Genomic DNA, 14,165 nt, shown 5'->3' on the forward strand with positions numbered 1-14,165 from the left:
AGCTGGACGAAGCACTCAACGATCCCCAGAGGAAGTCTCTCCTCTCTCCACTTTTTCTCTTCTCTTCTTTCTCGCTTCTCCTCCTTTTTTTCTTCTTCTCCCAGGCAGGGATTAGGCAGCCTGCTTTCAGTTGTTTTAGTGACTGTCAGACATACCTACATAGGTTATTGCAATACAACATTCACACAACGTACATTTGTCTCAAGATACCACTTCCAACAGATGATCTTTTAATGCGGTGTGGCCTGAAAGAAAGCCGCGCCCTAAGGCATACAAACAGCCCTGAGAAACAGATGGTCTGTTATGATACACACATAGCCGTTGTATAAAGCTTTCTGATCCTAGTGGAGACATGCTAGGCTATCGAACATCTTCATACCCAACACAGCGAAAGCTACATAACACCAGCGTGCTCGAAAACACCAGCCACCTTTTTAGTGAAATAACTTCCTTAGACACAGTCGATATGACAAACCGAATTTCTCTGGCTAGCAGCTGGAAGGGAGGCAGGCTGCACGAAGCAGGCAGTAGGCAGGCATCAGTATTCTCCTGGTGCGGTGCAGGCTGCAAACAGAAACAGGCGTTGTGGTGTTGCCCGCAGGCTGCACTGGGCTCGGTACGTTCCGCTGTTTAAACACGCTAACGGTATTCTCTAACGGACGCTCCCTCATTAACGGGAGAACACACCGGAGCGATGTGGCGAGTGGCAGGGAACGGAGGGGAATGCTGACTGGCAGGTGTGACATTTCTGACAGCTCCCCGTCCATCCCAGGTGCCCGTCCATTGCCGTTGACGATGTCTGAGCGGAGAAGGCTGGTCAGAACACAAAACAGTCATATGTTTATATAGTCTCATCGGGAGACCATGCAGGAATCAAATAACTGTAAATAACTCAAAGGGAAATATTGCCAACAAACTTTTCCTTCATGTCTAAACTTGGGTATGAAAAGCATGTGTGAAGTTTGGTGTTTTCTAATATTGGTGCCAAACGGTCACATCTGCAAACACACCTTCAGTATGTGTTTGTTTATATCAAATTTCCCACATTGAATTGTACCCTATTTATTCAAATTGAAAAAGGTAGGTGTGTGTGTGTGTGTGTGTGTGTGTGTGTGTGTGTGTGTGTGTGTGTGTGTGTGTGTGTGTGTGTGTGTGTGTGTGTGTGTGTGTGTGTGTGTGTGTGTGTGTGTGTGTGTGTGTGTGTGTGTGTGTGTGTGTGTGTGTGTGTGTGTGTGTGTGTGTGTGTGTGTGTGTTTGGTTTGCCAACTGGTAGGTTTGAGATTAAACCCGTTCTCCTCTTCTACTAGCCTCTGGGGAGCCTCTGTTCTCAGGTCCTAAAACAATAGAGCTGCTATAGTACATTGGGCTGCAGGAATACACAAACAATCAAATATTCTGACTCACAGTCCGGATACAATCTTATTATGGAAGGAAAGATACAAACACAGAAATAACCTCCCTTGAGGCCCTAGTGTGTGACAAACCTGAAGAAAGAATACAACATTCCATCAAACTCAGATTACAAGCATATCTCCTCAGGTTTTGGATGGGAGCAACACTTGCAGACAGTCAGATAATCAAACAAGTTTGAAAATCTGTTTGGAGAAAGTGGCTTGAAAATGGAAGTGTTCCTGTCACGTCCAGACCTTAGTTCCTTTTTATGTCTCCATTTTAGTTTGGTCAGGGCGTGAGTTGGGGTGGGCATTCTATGTGTTGTTCTATGTTTTTGTATTTCTGTGTTTGGCCTGGTATGGTTCCCAATCAGAGGCTGGTTATCATTGTCTCTGATTGAGAACCATACTTAGGCAGCCTGTTTTCCCACTATGATTTGTGGGTAGTTGTTTTCTGTTTTGTGTTGCTGCACCTTACAGGACTGTTTCGTTTTACTCTTTGTGTTATTTTGTTTAGTGTTTCTGTTCCTAATAAATAACATGAACACTTACCAAGCTGCCCATTGGTCCGATCCTCCATACTCCTCGTCAGAAGAGGAGGGAAATCGGTACAGTTCCATACATTATGCATAGGTACATTGGGAGGCCCAGACATTTGAGAGAGAGAGAGAGAGAGAGAGAGAGAGAGAGAGAGAGAGAGAGAGAGAGAGAGAGAGAGAGAGAGAGAGAGAGAGAGAGAGAGAGAGAGAGAGAGAGAGAGAGAGAGAGAGAGAGGGGGTCCAGTGTTGCCAACAACTGGTCAGGGTATCATGGCAACCACATCCACACTCAGAGTCTTCAGAATCATCCGCGCTAATCATCTCCATACACAAAGATAGAGTGGAGGACCATCTGCCTGCTTCACCTCAATAAACACACACACACACGCTCGAGTGCACACACAAACACTTACACACACCCTCCCACCTATCGGCCGTCACAACCACATGGGTGTGTGAGAGGATCGATAGAGAGAGCAGTCTCCTGGTGTTGTGCGTGTAGTCTTTTGTCCCTGACAGTGGTCTGTGTAACCGGTAATTTAATTAGCATGCAGGTAGATAACTAGGATTACTGTCACTACTACCCTCTCAAAAGTATCCCAGACCCGGAGTCCTGTCTGCTGCTGAGTGGCAGGCTTAGACCCCCAGGACCACTGCCAGGTTATAATATGTTCCTTTCAACTACCACTTCTTATCTGTCAGTATGCTAATGGACAGACTTGAATGGGAAAGGTAAGACTGTATTTTTGCTATGCATTGGGCTGTAGAATAACATGAATCAACGGCAGACAGCAGTCCTCTATTTCGTCCATTGTAAAATCACTGCCGTTTGGCCCGCAAGCCACTTCCCATTAAATGTGTTGTAAATACAAATCATTGTGCTGTCCGTGGCCTATTATTTTCAGTTTTCTTTCTCATTTCATTGTAGAGGGAGGTTGGACTCACACAAAGCAGCCGACAGGGACATCAGTTAAACAAAGCCCTGACTTTCATTACTTTTAATCTGACATACAAAGCTCGTCTGTTGTTGTATACAGGAAAAGGTGTTGTGTTCCTCTTTTCAGCTTTATCGATCGTTCCTCTCCAGTGAGAATGAATGTATTGATGCAGCTCACTGCTTCTCAGATCTCATGTATTTTTTTTTCCCTTCAACGTTTAGTGAGACGGAGCAGGCTAGTTCAGAAACATAAAGGATTCTGCCCTCAGTGTCTACAAGTAGACACCCATTACCACACACACACACACACACACAGAGGGGACCAGGCACACACACGCCCGCGTGCACACACACACACTGCCTTCTCGTCATCCACTCAGCTTGCGGATAGCTTCTCCACTAGTAGCTACTTCCGTATGGAAGACAACAACCCTCGGTGGAGTGGTCGAGGTTTGTAAATGCTGTAAGACCAGGGAAGATCGATGAAAGAAATGCGTTGTGCTCAAAACGGAAATAATTTTATTTTGCTGTGTGTCAGGAAAAGTGATTTGCTGTTTTGACGGTTTAATTAATACAGAGCGTAAAGAAAAAGGAAAAGGAAAGTCCGCACTCTTGGGTGTAGGGAAACGTGTAGAGATTCAGATTGGCAGAAACAAGATATAGCGTACTGTAGAGGGATAGGTTGTGGGATGGGTACAGGACTGGGAATGTTACATTACACTTGTTGTCACTGTGTCTTTGTCCTCATAATTGAAAATCAATAAACGTGACTTGTTTCAGGAAGACATACATTACCAGTCAAAAGTTTGAACAAACCTACTCATTCAAGGGTTTTTCTTTATTTTTACTGTTTTCTACATTGTAGAATAATAACACATATGGAATCATGTAGTAAGCAAAAAAGTGTTACACAAATCAAAACATGTTTTAGATTTGAGATTCTTAAAAGTAACAAACCTTTGCCTTGATGACAGCTTTGCACACTCTTGGCATTCTCTCAACCAGCTACATGAGGAGTCACCTGGAATGCATTTCAATTAACAGGTGTGCCTTGTTAAAAGTTAAATTGTGGAATTTCTTTCCATCTTATTGAGTTTGAGCCGATAGGTTGTTTTGTGACAAGGTAGGGGTGGTATACAGAAAATAGCCCTATTTGGTAAAAGACTAAGTCCATATTATGTGAAAAACAGTTCAAATAAGCAAAGACAAACGACACTCCATCATTACTTTAAGACATGAAGGTCAGTCAATCAGGAAAATGTCAAAAACTTGTGAAGTTGCAAAAACCATCAAGCGCTATGATGAAACTGGCTCTCAAGAGGACCGCCACAAGAAAGAAAGACCCAGAGTTACTTCTGCTGCAGAGAAGAAACACGAGCAATGGACATTAGACTGGTGGAGTCCAAATTTGAGATTTTCGGTTTCAACTCTTGTGTCGTTGTGAGACGCAGAGTTGGTGAACAAATTATCTTCGCATGTGTGGTTCCCACCGTGAAGCATGGAGGAGGAGGTGTGATGGTGTGGAGGTGTTTTGCTGGTGACACTGTCAGTGATTTAATTAGAATTCAAAGCACACTTAACCAGCAGGGCTACCACAGCCGTTGCGTTTCGTGGGACAACCATTTATTTTTTAACAGGACAATGACCCAACAGGCTGTGTAAGGGCTATTTGTTTACCTTTTGTTGGTGACACTTTGATATCGTGATAATATGCAGCTGTTTAAAGGGAAAATCAACAGATTAAACAATAACAAAATGGTTGCCCTGCCTCTGTTTTGGTAAAAAGCTGAGGGATGTGCCTGGAGAAATTTAACCAGTCTCAAATTAAACTTTTTTTTTTAACCTTTATTTAACTATGCAAGTCAGTTAAAGAACAAATTCCTATTTTCAATGACAGTCTAGGAACAGCCTGTTCAGAGGCAGAACGACAGATTTGTACCTTGACAGCTCAGGGATTTGAACTTGCAACCTTTCGGTTACTTGGCCAATGCTCTAACCACTAGGCTACCCTGCCGCCCCAGACAGATGTGGATACAATGACTGACCATCTATGATATCAAAATTAATGTTTTAATCATGTTATGAGGCTGTACAGTGTTTAACTGATTTTTTATGGAATATCTACATAAGCCTTCTTTACTCTAGTTGAGTATCTGGAGCATCAGCATTTGTGGGTTCAATTACAGGCTCAAAATGTCCAGAAACAAAGATCTTTCTTCTGAAAACCGTCAGTCTATTCTTGTTCTGAGAAATGAAGGCTATTCTATTCGAGAAATTGCCAAGAAACTGAAGATCTCGTACAACGCTGTGTACTACTCCCTTCAGAGAACAATGCAAACTGGCCCTGACCAGAATAGGAAGAGGAGTGAGAGGCCCCAGGGCAAGAGGACAAGTACATTAGAGTGTCTAGTTTGAGAAACAGACGTCTCACAAGTCCTCAACTGGCAGCTTCATTAAATACTAGCTAAACAATGAACCATAATCCCAACTCATTGAGTTGCAGAGTTGCAAATAAAAGCCACTACCCAATACAAATAAAAGATTAAGATGGGCAAAAGAAAACATACACTGGACAGAGGAACTCTGCCTAGAAGGCCAGCATCCCGGAGTCGCCTCTTCACTGTTGACGTGGAGACTGGTGTTTGCGGGTACTATTTAATGAAGCTTTGCTAGTTATAACCTAATGTTAGCAAGCCAACATTGAACCTGGTTGGTTAGCTACTTGCAAATTCATGCAGGGTATTAACGTCACGAGTTGGGATTATGGTTCATTGTTTAGCTAGCTAGTTAGCTAGCTGGTAAATTCCCTCTGACTATCTACTCTGATTTCAGAGCACTCTCATGTGAGTGTGCCAGCGCTGAATAACTGACGAACTTATGAACGTTCAACACCTGTTGAATATGACCGGTGTCAGTAAAAACTGGCAAAAAAAGCATAATTAAATTGTTGCCAGCAGCACAGTTGCAGTCAACAAGGCTTTGGATAACATAAAAACAGCCTAACCAGCTCTGATAGGACGAGTAAAATTGTCAGTGAGCTCATTTGTGTCTGGAAGTAGCTAGCAAGCTAGCCAACATTAGCCAGTTAGCTTGGGTGCTTGACTGCTGTTGTTAGGACAGAATGCTCGGGATCAACTCTACTCCTTGGCCAGAGTGTCCAGTGTGTTACTTACTTTCCCATTGTTCCTCAACTCCATTTCAAATCTTGCTACAGAAAACCGAATCTAGCAAGTCGGTCACTAATATAGTAATAAACAAAAACATATACAATTGGTGTCTGCATTGTATCTTCAAAGCATAAGCACAAATCTATACATTTGCAAAACATTCCTTTATTATAAATAAATCATTTGTATAAAAACTGGCATGCTTCAACCAGGGGATTTACAGATTCACAACCCAGGGCTACCCATCCAGTTAGCCAATCGATACAAGAGACAAACTTTCTGAGTATGCAAGGTCGCACGACAGCTGGGACAAGAATGAAAAAATCTTCACAACCACAAAAATACTTACAAGTAGAATAACAATAAACATCATGGTCAATTCTCATAGTTTCTTCTATTTTCTCTTTTAAATATTTTTAAATTTTAAACTCTTTTAATCTCCCAAGTACCCTTATGTATAACTTTTACACAGTTTTGTTTTGTTATGTTTTCTTCTTTTTTTTACTTCCTTTTTTTCTCTGGACCATATAGCCTGCAGTGGATTATTTTTTAAACCATTGTCTTCACGGTTAGTTCAAAGTTTATGGCAGGACCGTTGTGCTGTGATTTGCAGGAAGAGAGCGAACGGGGCCCACTGATTGGTGGTTGGTCTTTGTGATCCCGCCTCTCTGGTGGTAGTAAGGTTTGATGCTGTCGGAACAATATAAAATGTCTCATGCGTGGTTACCGGTGGCGGTGGGAGCTCCATCGGTCTGTCCGTCTTTTCGTCCGTCAGTCCGTCATCTGTCTGTGACAGCTCCTTTTCTCAGCCCTCCCTCCACTTTGGTGCTGTTCAGATGTTCAGATGGCATGATTACTGTAGCTGACATATGTTGTCTTAGTTGATGAAGCTGCCAGGGGGGGAAAAGGGGGGAAGAGAGGAGAGGAAATATATCAAGGGATATATATTTCCTATTGACCGTAATATTAGTGCACACCTGCGTCTGGGGCCTGAGGCTGTGTTTATCAAGTCCATTATACGTCCCCTGTAGCTGTTGGTTGTAAATGTCAGTGGTTTTTAAGCGACCACGGACCGCTGGCACTGAGCTATCGTCAAGACGGTGCCCTGTACCCGCCTTGTTTATATGAGGATTGTAAGAGAGAATGTGTCAAACTGTAGGAATCAAAACTGTTCCAACAGTTTCTTCTTCACACAACACAAACCCGAGGCAGATAGCATTTGAAAATAATGTCTCAGGCTGGGGTTTGTGAAACTTAACTCTGTATGAGTCCAGTCAATTGTGCGTGAGTGACCTGTGCTGTTTGTTGTGTTGTTGTCCGTGTGTTGTTGTTGTTCGTGTGTGTGTCCGTGCAAACGTGCGTACATGTGTGTTATTGTGTGTTATTCAAGCCGACCAAACTGCTGACTGCGAGACTTCTCCGCGTTCAGGTCTGTAATGAAGAAATCGTTCAATCTGCTGCAGTTCAGAAGACAGAAAATGAACCCTAATTACTCCAAACATTCCAGAACCTTCTAAACCTCACAGAACACCCAGATCAACTCTGTGCTAAAATAAATGCTTTAATTAAACACCCACTCTGAGTCTCCACGGGAGAAAGACTAACATTTCCAGGTCGTAGTGTTGAAGAGGCCCGACGAGCTCCGCACACAACAAAGCTTTGAAGTTTACGTAAGCTGTTGCACATAGTTAAGCTGAATGGGAAGCTCATTTGAACACTCTGTATGTGCTGTAAACAACCGTGCTAAAAATATATTATATCAGTGTAGTTGTATAGATTATTTCTGTTGTGTGTTAGTGTAGATCTATAGATTTGTTTTTTTCTCTATGAGTTTAGGTATATAGTTTGTTAGTTATATTAGTGTAGGCCAGGGATCATCAACTAGATTCAGCCATGGGCTGATTGTTTTTTGAGTGGATGGTCGGGGGCCGGAATATAATTACAAATAACTTGGAGACAGCAAATTGACTGCAAAAATCCCAAAAAGATATGTTTGACTAAAACATAATAATTTCAGACCTTACTAACATTTGTATACGATCACGTGTCTCTCTACTATGGGAATACTTGATTTCCAAAATGTTTCATTCATTGGAGCCGATTTCCTGGTGTTTTGACAGTCTTTTATGTCCAACATTGAAATTTCAACAAACACTTTATTTTTTATTTATTTTTTTAACTTGGGGAGCCAAATAAAACCATTCAGCCCACGGGCCGGCAGCTGGGGTACCCTGGTGTAGATGTATATATGCATACTGTTAGTATAAGTGTATACAATATATCATTCGATATATAAGTGTATTATGTATAGGTTAGTAAAGGTGTGTTCTTACTCACTATTGGTCTCCATGCTCTCACACAGCTCCGTCTTGACCTCTCCGTTGGGTCTGTCGCCCCCCTTCTGCAGCTTGCCTGACATGGCGGCGGCGGTGACGATGGCCTTGAAGCTGCGTTTACGCTTGGGGATGTTCTGCTCAGGGTGGAAGATGATGACGTAGACCTTGGGCATGTACAACATCCCCAGAGAGACAGAGGCGCTGAGGCTGAGCGAGATAGTCAGGGTGGTGGTCTGGATGTACATCTGGAGAGGGGAGGGAGGGAGGGTGGGCATCAATATACTGTAACCATTCTACAAGTGAAATAGCCATTCTGCTAGTTTTGCACTTTTTCAAAAACTACACACTGGTAGAAACTAAACACTAACAACTGTACATAGACCATTCTACACTCATATAAGCCATACACTGATATAAGCCATACGCTGATATAAGCCATACACTGATATAAGCCATACGCTGATATAAGCCATACGCTGATATAAACCATAAGCTGATATAAATCATAAGCTGATATAAACCATAAGCTGATATAAACCATAAGCTGATATAAACCATAAGCTGATATAAACCATAAGCTGATATAAACCATACGCTGATATAAGCCATACGCTGATATAAACCATACGCTGATATAAACCATAAGCTGATGTAAACCATAAGCTGATATAAACCATACGCTGATATGAGCCATAAGCTGATATAAACCATACGCTGATATAAACCATATGCTGATATAAACCATACGCTGATAAGCCATACGCTGATATAAACCATACGCTGATATAAGCCATACGCTGATATAAGCCATACGCTGATATAAACCATACGCTGATATAAACCATACGCTGATATAAACCATACGCTGATATAAGCCATACGCTGATATAAACCATACGCTGATATAGGCCATACGCTGATATAAACCATACGCTGATATAAACCATACGCTGATATAAACCATACGCTGATATAAGCCATACGCTGATATAAGCCATACGCTGATATAAGCCATACGCTGATATAAGCCATACGCTGATATAAGCCATACACTGATATAAACCATACGCTGATATAAACCATACGCTGATATAAACCATAAACTGATATAAGCCATACGCTGATATAAAACATATGCTGATACATACCATACGCTGATATAAACCATACGCTGATATAAACCATAAACTGATATAAGCCATACGCTGATATAAAACATACGCTGATACATACCATAAACTGATATAAGCCATACGCTGATATAAAACATACGCTGATACGTACCATAAACTGATATAAGCCATACGCTGATATAAAACATACGCTGATACATACCATAAACTGATATAAGCCATACACTGATATAAAACATACGCTGATACATACCATAAACTGATATAAGCCATACGCTGATATAAGCCATACGCTGATATAAACCATACGCTGATATAAACCATACGCTGATATAAACCATAAACTGATATAAGCCATACGCTGATATAAAACATATGCTGATACATACCATAAACTGATATAAGCCATACGCTGATATAAGCCATACGCTGATATAAACCATACGCTGATATAAACCATACGCTGATATAAACCATAAACTGATATAAGCCATACACTGATATAAACCATACGCTGATATAAACCATACGCTGATATAAACCATACGCTGATATAAGCCATACGCTGATATAAACCATACGCTGATATAAGCCATACGCTGATATAAGCCATACGCTGATATAAACCATACGCTGATATAAACCATACGCTGATATAAACCATACGCTGATATAAGCCATACGCTGATATAAACCATACGCTGATATAAGCCATACGCTGATATAAGCCATACGCTGATATAAACCATACGCTGATATAAACCATACGCTGATATAAACCATATGCTGATATAAACCATACGCTGATATAAACCATACGCTGATATAAGCCATACGCTGATATAAGCCATACGCTGATATAAGCCATACGCTGATATAAGCCATACGCTGATATAAGCCATACGCTGATATAAACCATACGCTGATATAAAACATACGCTGATACATACCATACGCTGATATAAACCATAAACTGATATAAGCCATACGCTGATATAAAACATACGCTGATACATACCATACGCTGATATAAACCATAAACTGATATAAAACATACGCTGATACAAACATACGCTGATACAAACCATACGCTGATATAAACGATACACTGATAACCCTACACTGTCTACTATACTTTGTGAGAAATTATACTTGACAAAACCCCTTTGGTATCATATCACCAAGTGGTACGCACACACACAAACAGACCACCCCACCATCGCAGGGATTTCTCTCAATGCGCAATCACTCATCTGAGTCCATCCCTGACTATAGCATGGCGCAGGAATCACAGCTAGCAGATGGCCAGTCACGCTTCTTCAGTCACAACAGCACAACACAGCCCCGGCTAGCCAGCATAGCGTTCCGCTGAGGAGGAAAACAAACCAGTGCTCCACCGCCTCCTCCCTCGCCAAGAGAGAACAGGCGTGAACAAGATTACACATGTCGACAGTAATACCAATTTACAGTATATCCTCTCTAATGAGAGCATCCGGAAAGAAGATGAGAGAAGGCTTAGACGTTGAAGTGTGTGTGTGTGTGTGTGTGTGTGTGTGTGTGTGTGTGTGTGTGTGTGTGTGTGTGTGTGTGTGTGTGTGTGTGTGTGTGTGTGTGTGTGTGTGTGTGTGTGTGTGTGTGTGTGTGTGTGTGTGTGTGTGTGTGTGTGTGTGTGTGTGTGTGTGTGTGTGTGTGTGTGTGTGTGTGCGTGTGTGCGTGTGTGCGTGTGTGTAGGGTGGTGGAAATTACCCAAACATTATGTTGAGTATAACAACAAACTACATTCATCAATCTGACTCCATTATCACATGAATGCTATTGGTCCATAATCGTATCCAATGGGCATAGCCAAGGTTTGCAAACCTTGCAATCATCACTCGGAATACTATAAGATGCACAAGTCTAGGTTTACCTTCATACAATTATTAAGAGGCCGAGGGACAAGGAGCTAATGTCTTGCAATCAATGTCCTAGCATTTCATGATTGAGTTAACCTTGACTCAGAGACGCAGCGTTAGAGACCAAGCATTGATGCTTTGTCTATTATTAATAGCATTTACCATTAGACATTTCACCAAATAATAACTCAAAGAATATTACTCAGAAATGTGAGTACTACAGTTCGTATCCATTTTAAAGTATCCCATAATTATTACAGTTACCCAATATGAATACAATTAACAAATGTTAGACACCAGAAATCTTCACATTCGAAATTATACAAAATATCTTGAGTCTTAATGGCATAGAAAACCAATGACAACATGATCTAAGTTCAAACCCATTTTTTATTCTTCCAAGAATGCCAACTCCCAGTATCTCCTATCGTCTAATTAACATCCGTTTGCATGGCCCAAAACATTCAAACAAAAGGCATAGAACTTCACACTCTAATGTAATAACCACACCGTCACTCCTGTGTCGCTCCTCTCCGAACTATCCGCTGTCAAGCAAACAGAGTAACACAGACTCCCTGTAACAATAAATCCATAGCACTTACAGTAGCATGAAACGCATCAAAATGCATAAGCTCTTTAGGAACTCTTTAAACAATCCAAAACATGACAATTGATTTCACAAAGTAATGTTCATTTAGTCGATTCAAGTTTCATCAAGTCTTCACCTCTCCTGGCTTCAGTGACCCTTCAGTACTTCTGTGGTGTCACCTGTGCTCCCGCTCCGGCTGCTCATTATGGCTCACACCTGTTACCATCGTTCCGCGCACCTGTGCGTCATCAGGCTCCCCTGGACTCCATCACTGCCCTGATTACCTTTATATATGTCTCTCCCTTTGGTTCCTTCCCCAGTCGTTATTGTTTCTGTTTCATATTATGTTGCGTTTATTTATTAAAACACTCACTCCTTGAACTTGCTTCCTGACTCTCAGCGCACGTCGTTCTATGTGGGAATGTCTCTTCATCGAGATTGCCACAGATAAAGGTGTGTTTTTAGCCCACAGATGGTCAGTCATTCAAACAATGCCATAAATCGTGACTGAGTCATCACGCTGGGCCAGCAAGTCGCTAGAGGCATCTTCATCACTGGCCTTCATCATCGTTCACGAGTTCACTCTCTCTATTTTCCACTAGGTAGGTAGGGGGTGTGTGTGGTGTGTGTGTGTGTGTGTGTGTGTGTGTGTGTGTGTGTGTGTGTGTGTGTGTGTGTGTGTGTGTGTGTGTGTGTGTGTGTGTGTGTGTGTACAGTGTGTACAGTGTGTACAGTGTGTACAGTGTGTACAGTGTGTACAGTGTGTACAGTGTGTGTGTACAGTGTGCTCTGACAATGTACTAACGGTGTAGACTGGTACACATTTCTAGGCAGGCCTTGAGGCCTGCATGCCACGACTTTGGCATGGAAACAGTATGAACTCCGTGTCAGTGTGTGTCAGTTAGCGTTATAGGTGTGAGTTAGCTCGAGGGCTAATGTGATGCTCCATTAGCCATTACAGGATAGGTACTGTTTGGCGTAGCACAGAGAATTTTCAAACCAAACTTAATGATACTATCTTCGTTTGGGCCAATTGATCAAGACAGCTGTGTTTCATCATGACATGCTGCACTTTAGGGTGAACCCATCTGCCTCAATGAGGGAACATTTGAAATAGACAAGATGGCAGCATACACATTGTTTTTGAAGCAAAACATTTTAATAATGAAGCATTTTCAAAATTCAAACAAACCACCTCCAAGATACATGTTTGGCCAAATCGAGAATGAAGATAGTATCACCAAGTTAAGGTTGGTCAAAAATGCTCTATGCTACATCAAACAGTACCTATCCTATAACGCTCAATGGAGCATCACATTAGCCCGTTACGATCTGCTAGCTACAGGTAACTGCCAAAATAATGGAATCACTTGATACAAAGTATAGTGAAAGCAGGTTCTTCCACACAGGTGTGGTTCCTGAGTTAATTTAGCAATTAATAACGTCCCATCATGCTTAGGGTCATGTATAAAAATGCTTGGCAGGCCATTATTTTGGCTACCATGGCTATGCCGCCATAGGATGACAATGCCCCCATCCACAGGGCACGAGTGGTCACTAAACGGGTTGATGAGCATGAAAACAACGTAAACCATATCCCATGGCCATCGTAGTCACCAAATCTCAACCCAGTTGAACATTTATGGGAAACCTGGAGCGGCGCCTGTGGAAGAATGGTATGAATGTAGAATCCATGTGCGAGCAGTTTCTCAATGCCAGCTAGGTGTGACTCAAATAGCAGGTCACCCTGTTAGCTAAGCTCTCTGTCCCTGTGACATCACTCTCCTCTCACATCAGCTCTGGAAAGTACATATCGTACCAACACAACAACAGCTGCCTAGAAGAAGAATAGGGCTAGGAGACACATGTATGCAGTAGGTGCTACTCATACAGAGACTAAGGTAGGGAAGAATCCTACCAAAAAATTACCATTTAATTCAAAATGTCACTGTGTCCCACTGACATTGACGGATAACTAAGGGGAATTTTGATTTAATTGCAAGTTAGGATTCACTCCTTCTTAGAGCAATACTTTTGGTGCACTATATGTGGAGAATAGGGTGCCATACGCGATTTGCCCCATTTCCCTCTTCATTGACTCATCAAATGCTCATCCAACGACATGGACACTCAACTCCTAATATTTGATCTGAGTAATCTTCACAACGGTCCGTGTCA

General features: G+C 41.9%; 1 protein-coding gene across 4 annotated transcripts in view; it reads right to left on the reverse strand.

Annotated features, from left to right (window-relative positions):
* Nucleotides 1–6,180: 6,180 nt before the first annotated feature.
* The window catches only part of LOC124014402 (metabotropic glutamate receptor 8-like), a 263,448-nt gene continuing 255,463 nt past the window's right edge, over nt 6,181–14,165 (reverse strand). For 3 of the 4 annotated variants that reach the window (XM_046329322.1, XM_046329318.1, XM_046329319.1), the window contains 2 exons: nt 8,372–8,615; nt 6,181–6,924 (listed from right to left, as the gene is read on the reverse strand). In XM_046329322.1, coding sequence (XP_046185278.1) covers nt 6,875–6,924; nt 8,372–8,615 — 294 coding nt within the window. In that variant the 3' untranslated portion in view covers nt 6,181–6,874. Of the gene's footprint in view, nt 6,925–8,367; nt 8,616–14,165 lie in introns of all 4 variants that reach the window. The other variant, XM_046329321.1, reaches the window with a different exon arrangement.

This window comes from Oncorhynchus gorbuscha, linkage group LG25, assembly GCF_021184085.1.
Source record: "Oncorhynchus gorbuscha isolate QuinsamMale2020 ecotype Even-year linkage group LG25, OgorEven_v1.0, whole genome shotgun sequence".
In the NCBI taxonomy this organism is placed as follows: domain Eukaryota; kingdom Metazoa; phylum Chordata; class Actinopteri; order Salmoniformes; family Salmonidae; genus Oncorhynchus; species Oncorhynchus gorbuscha.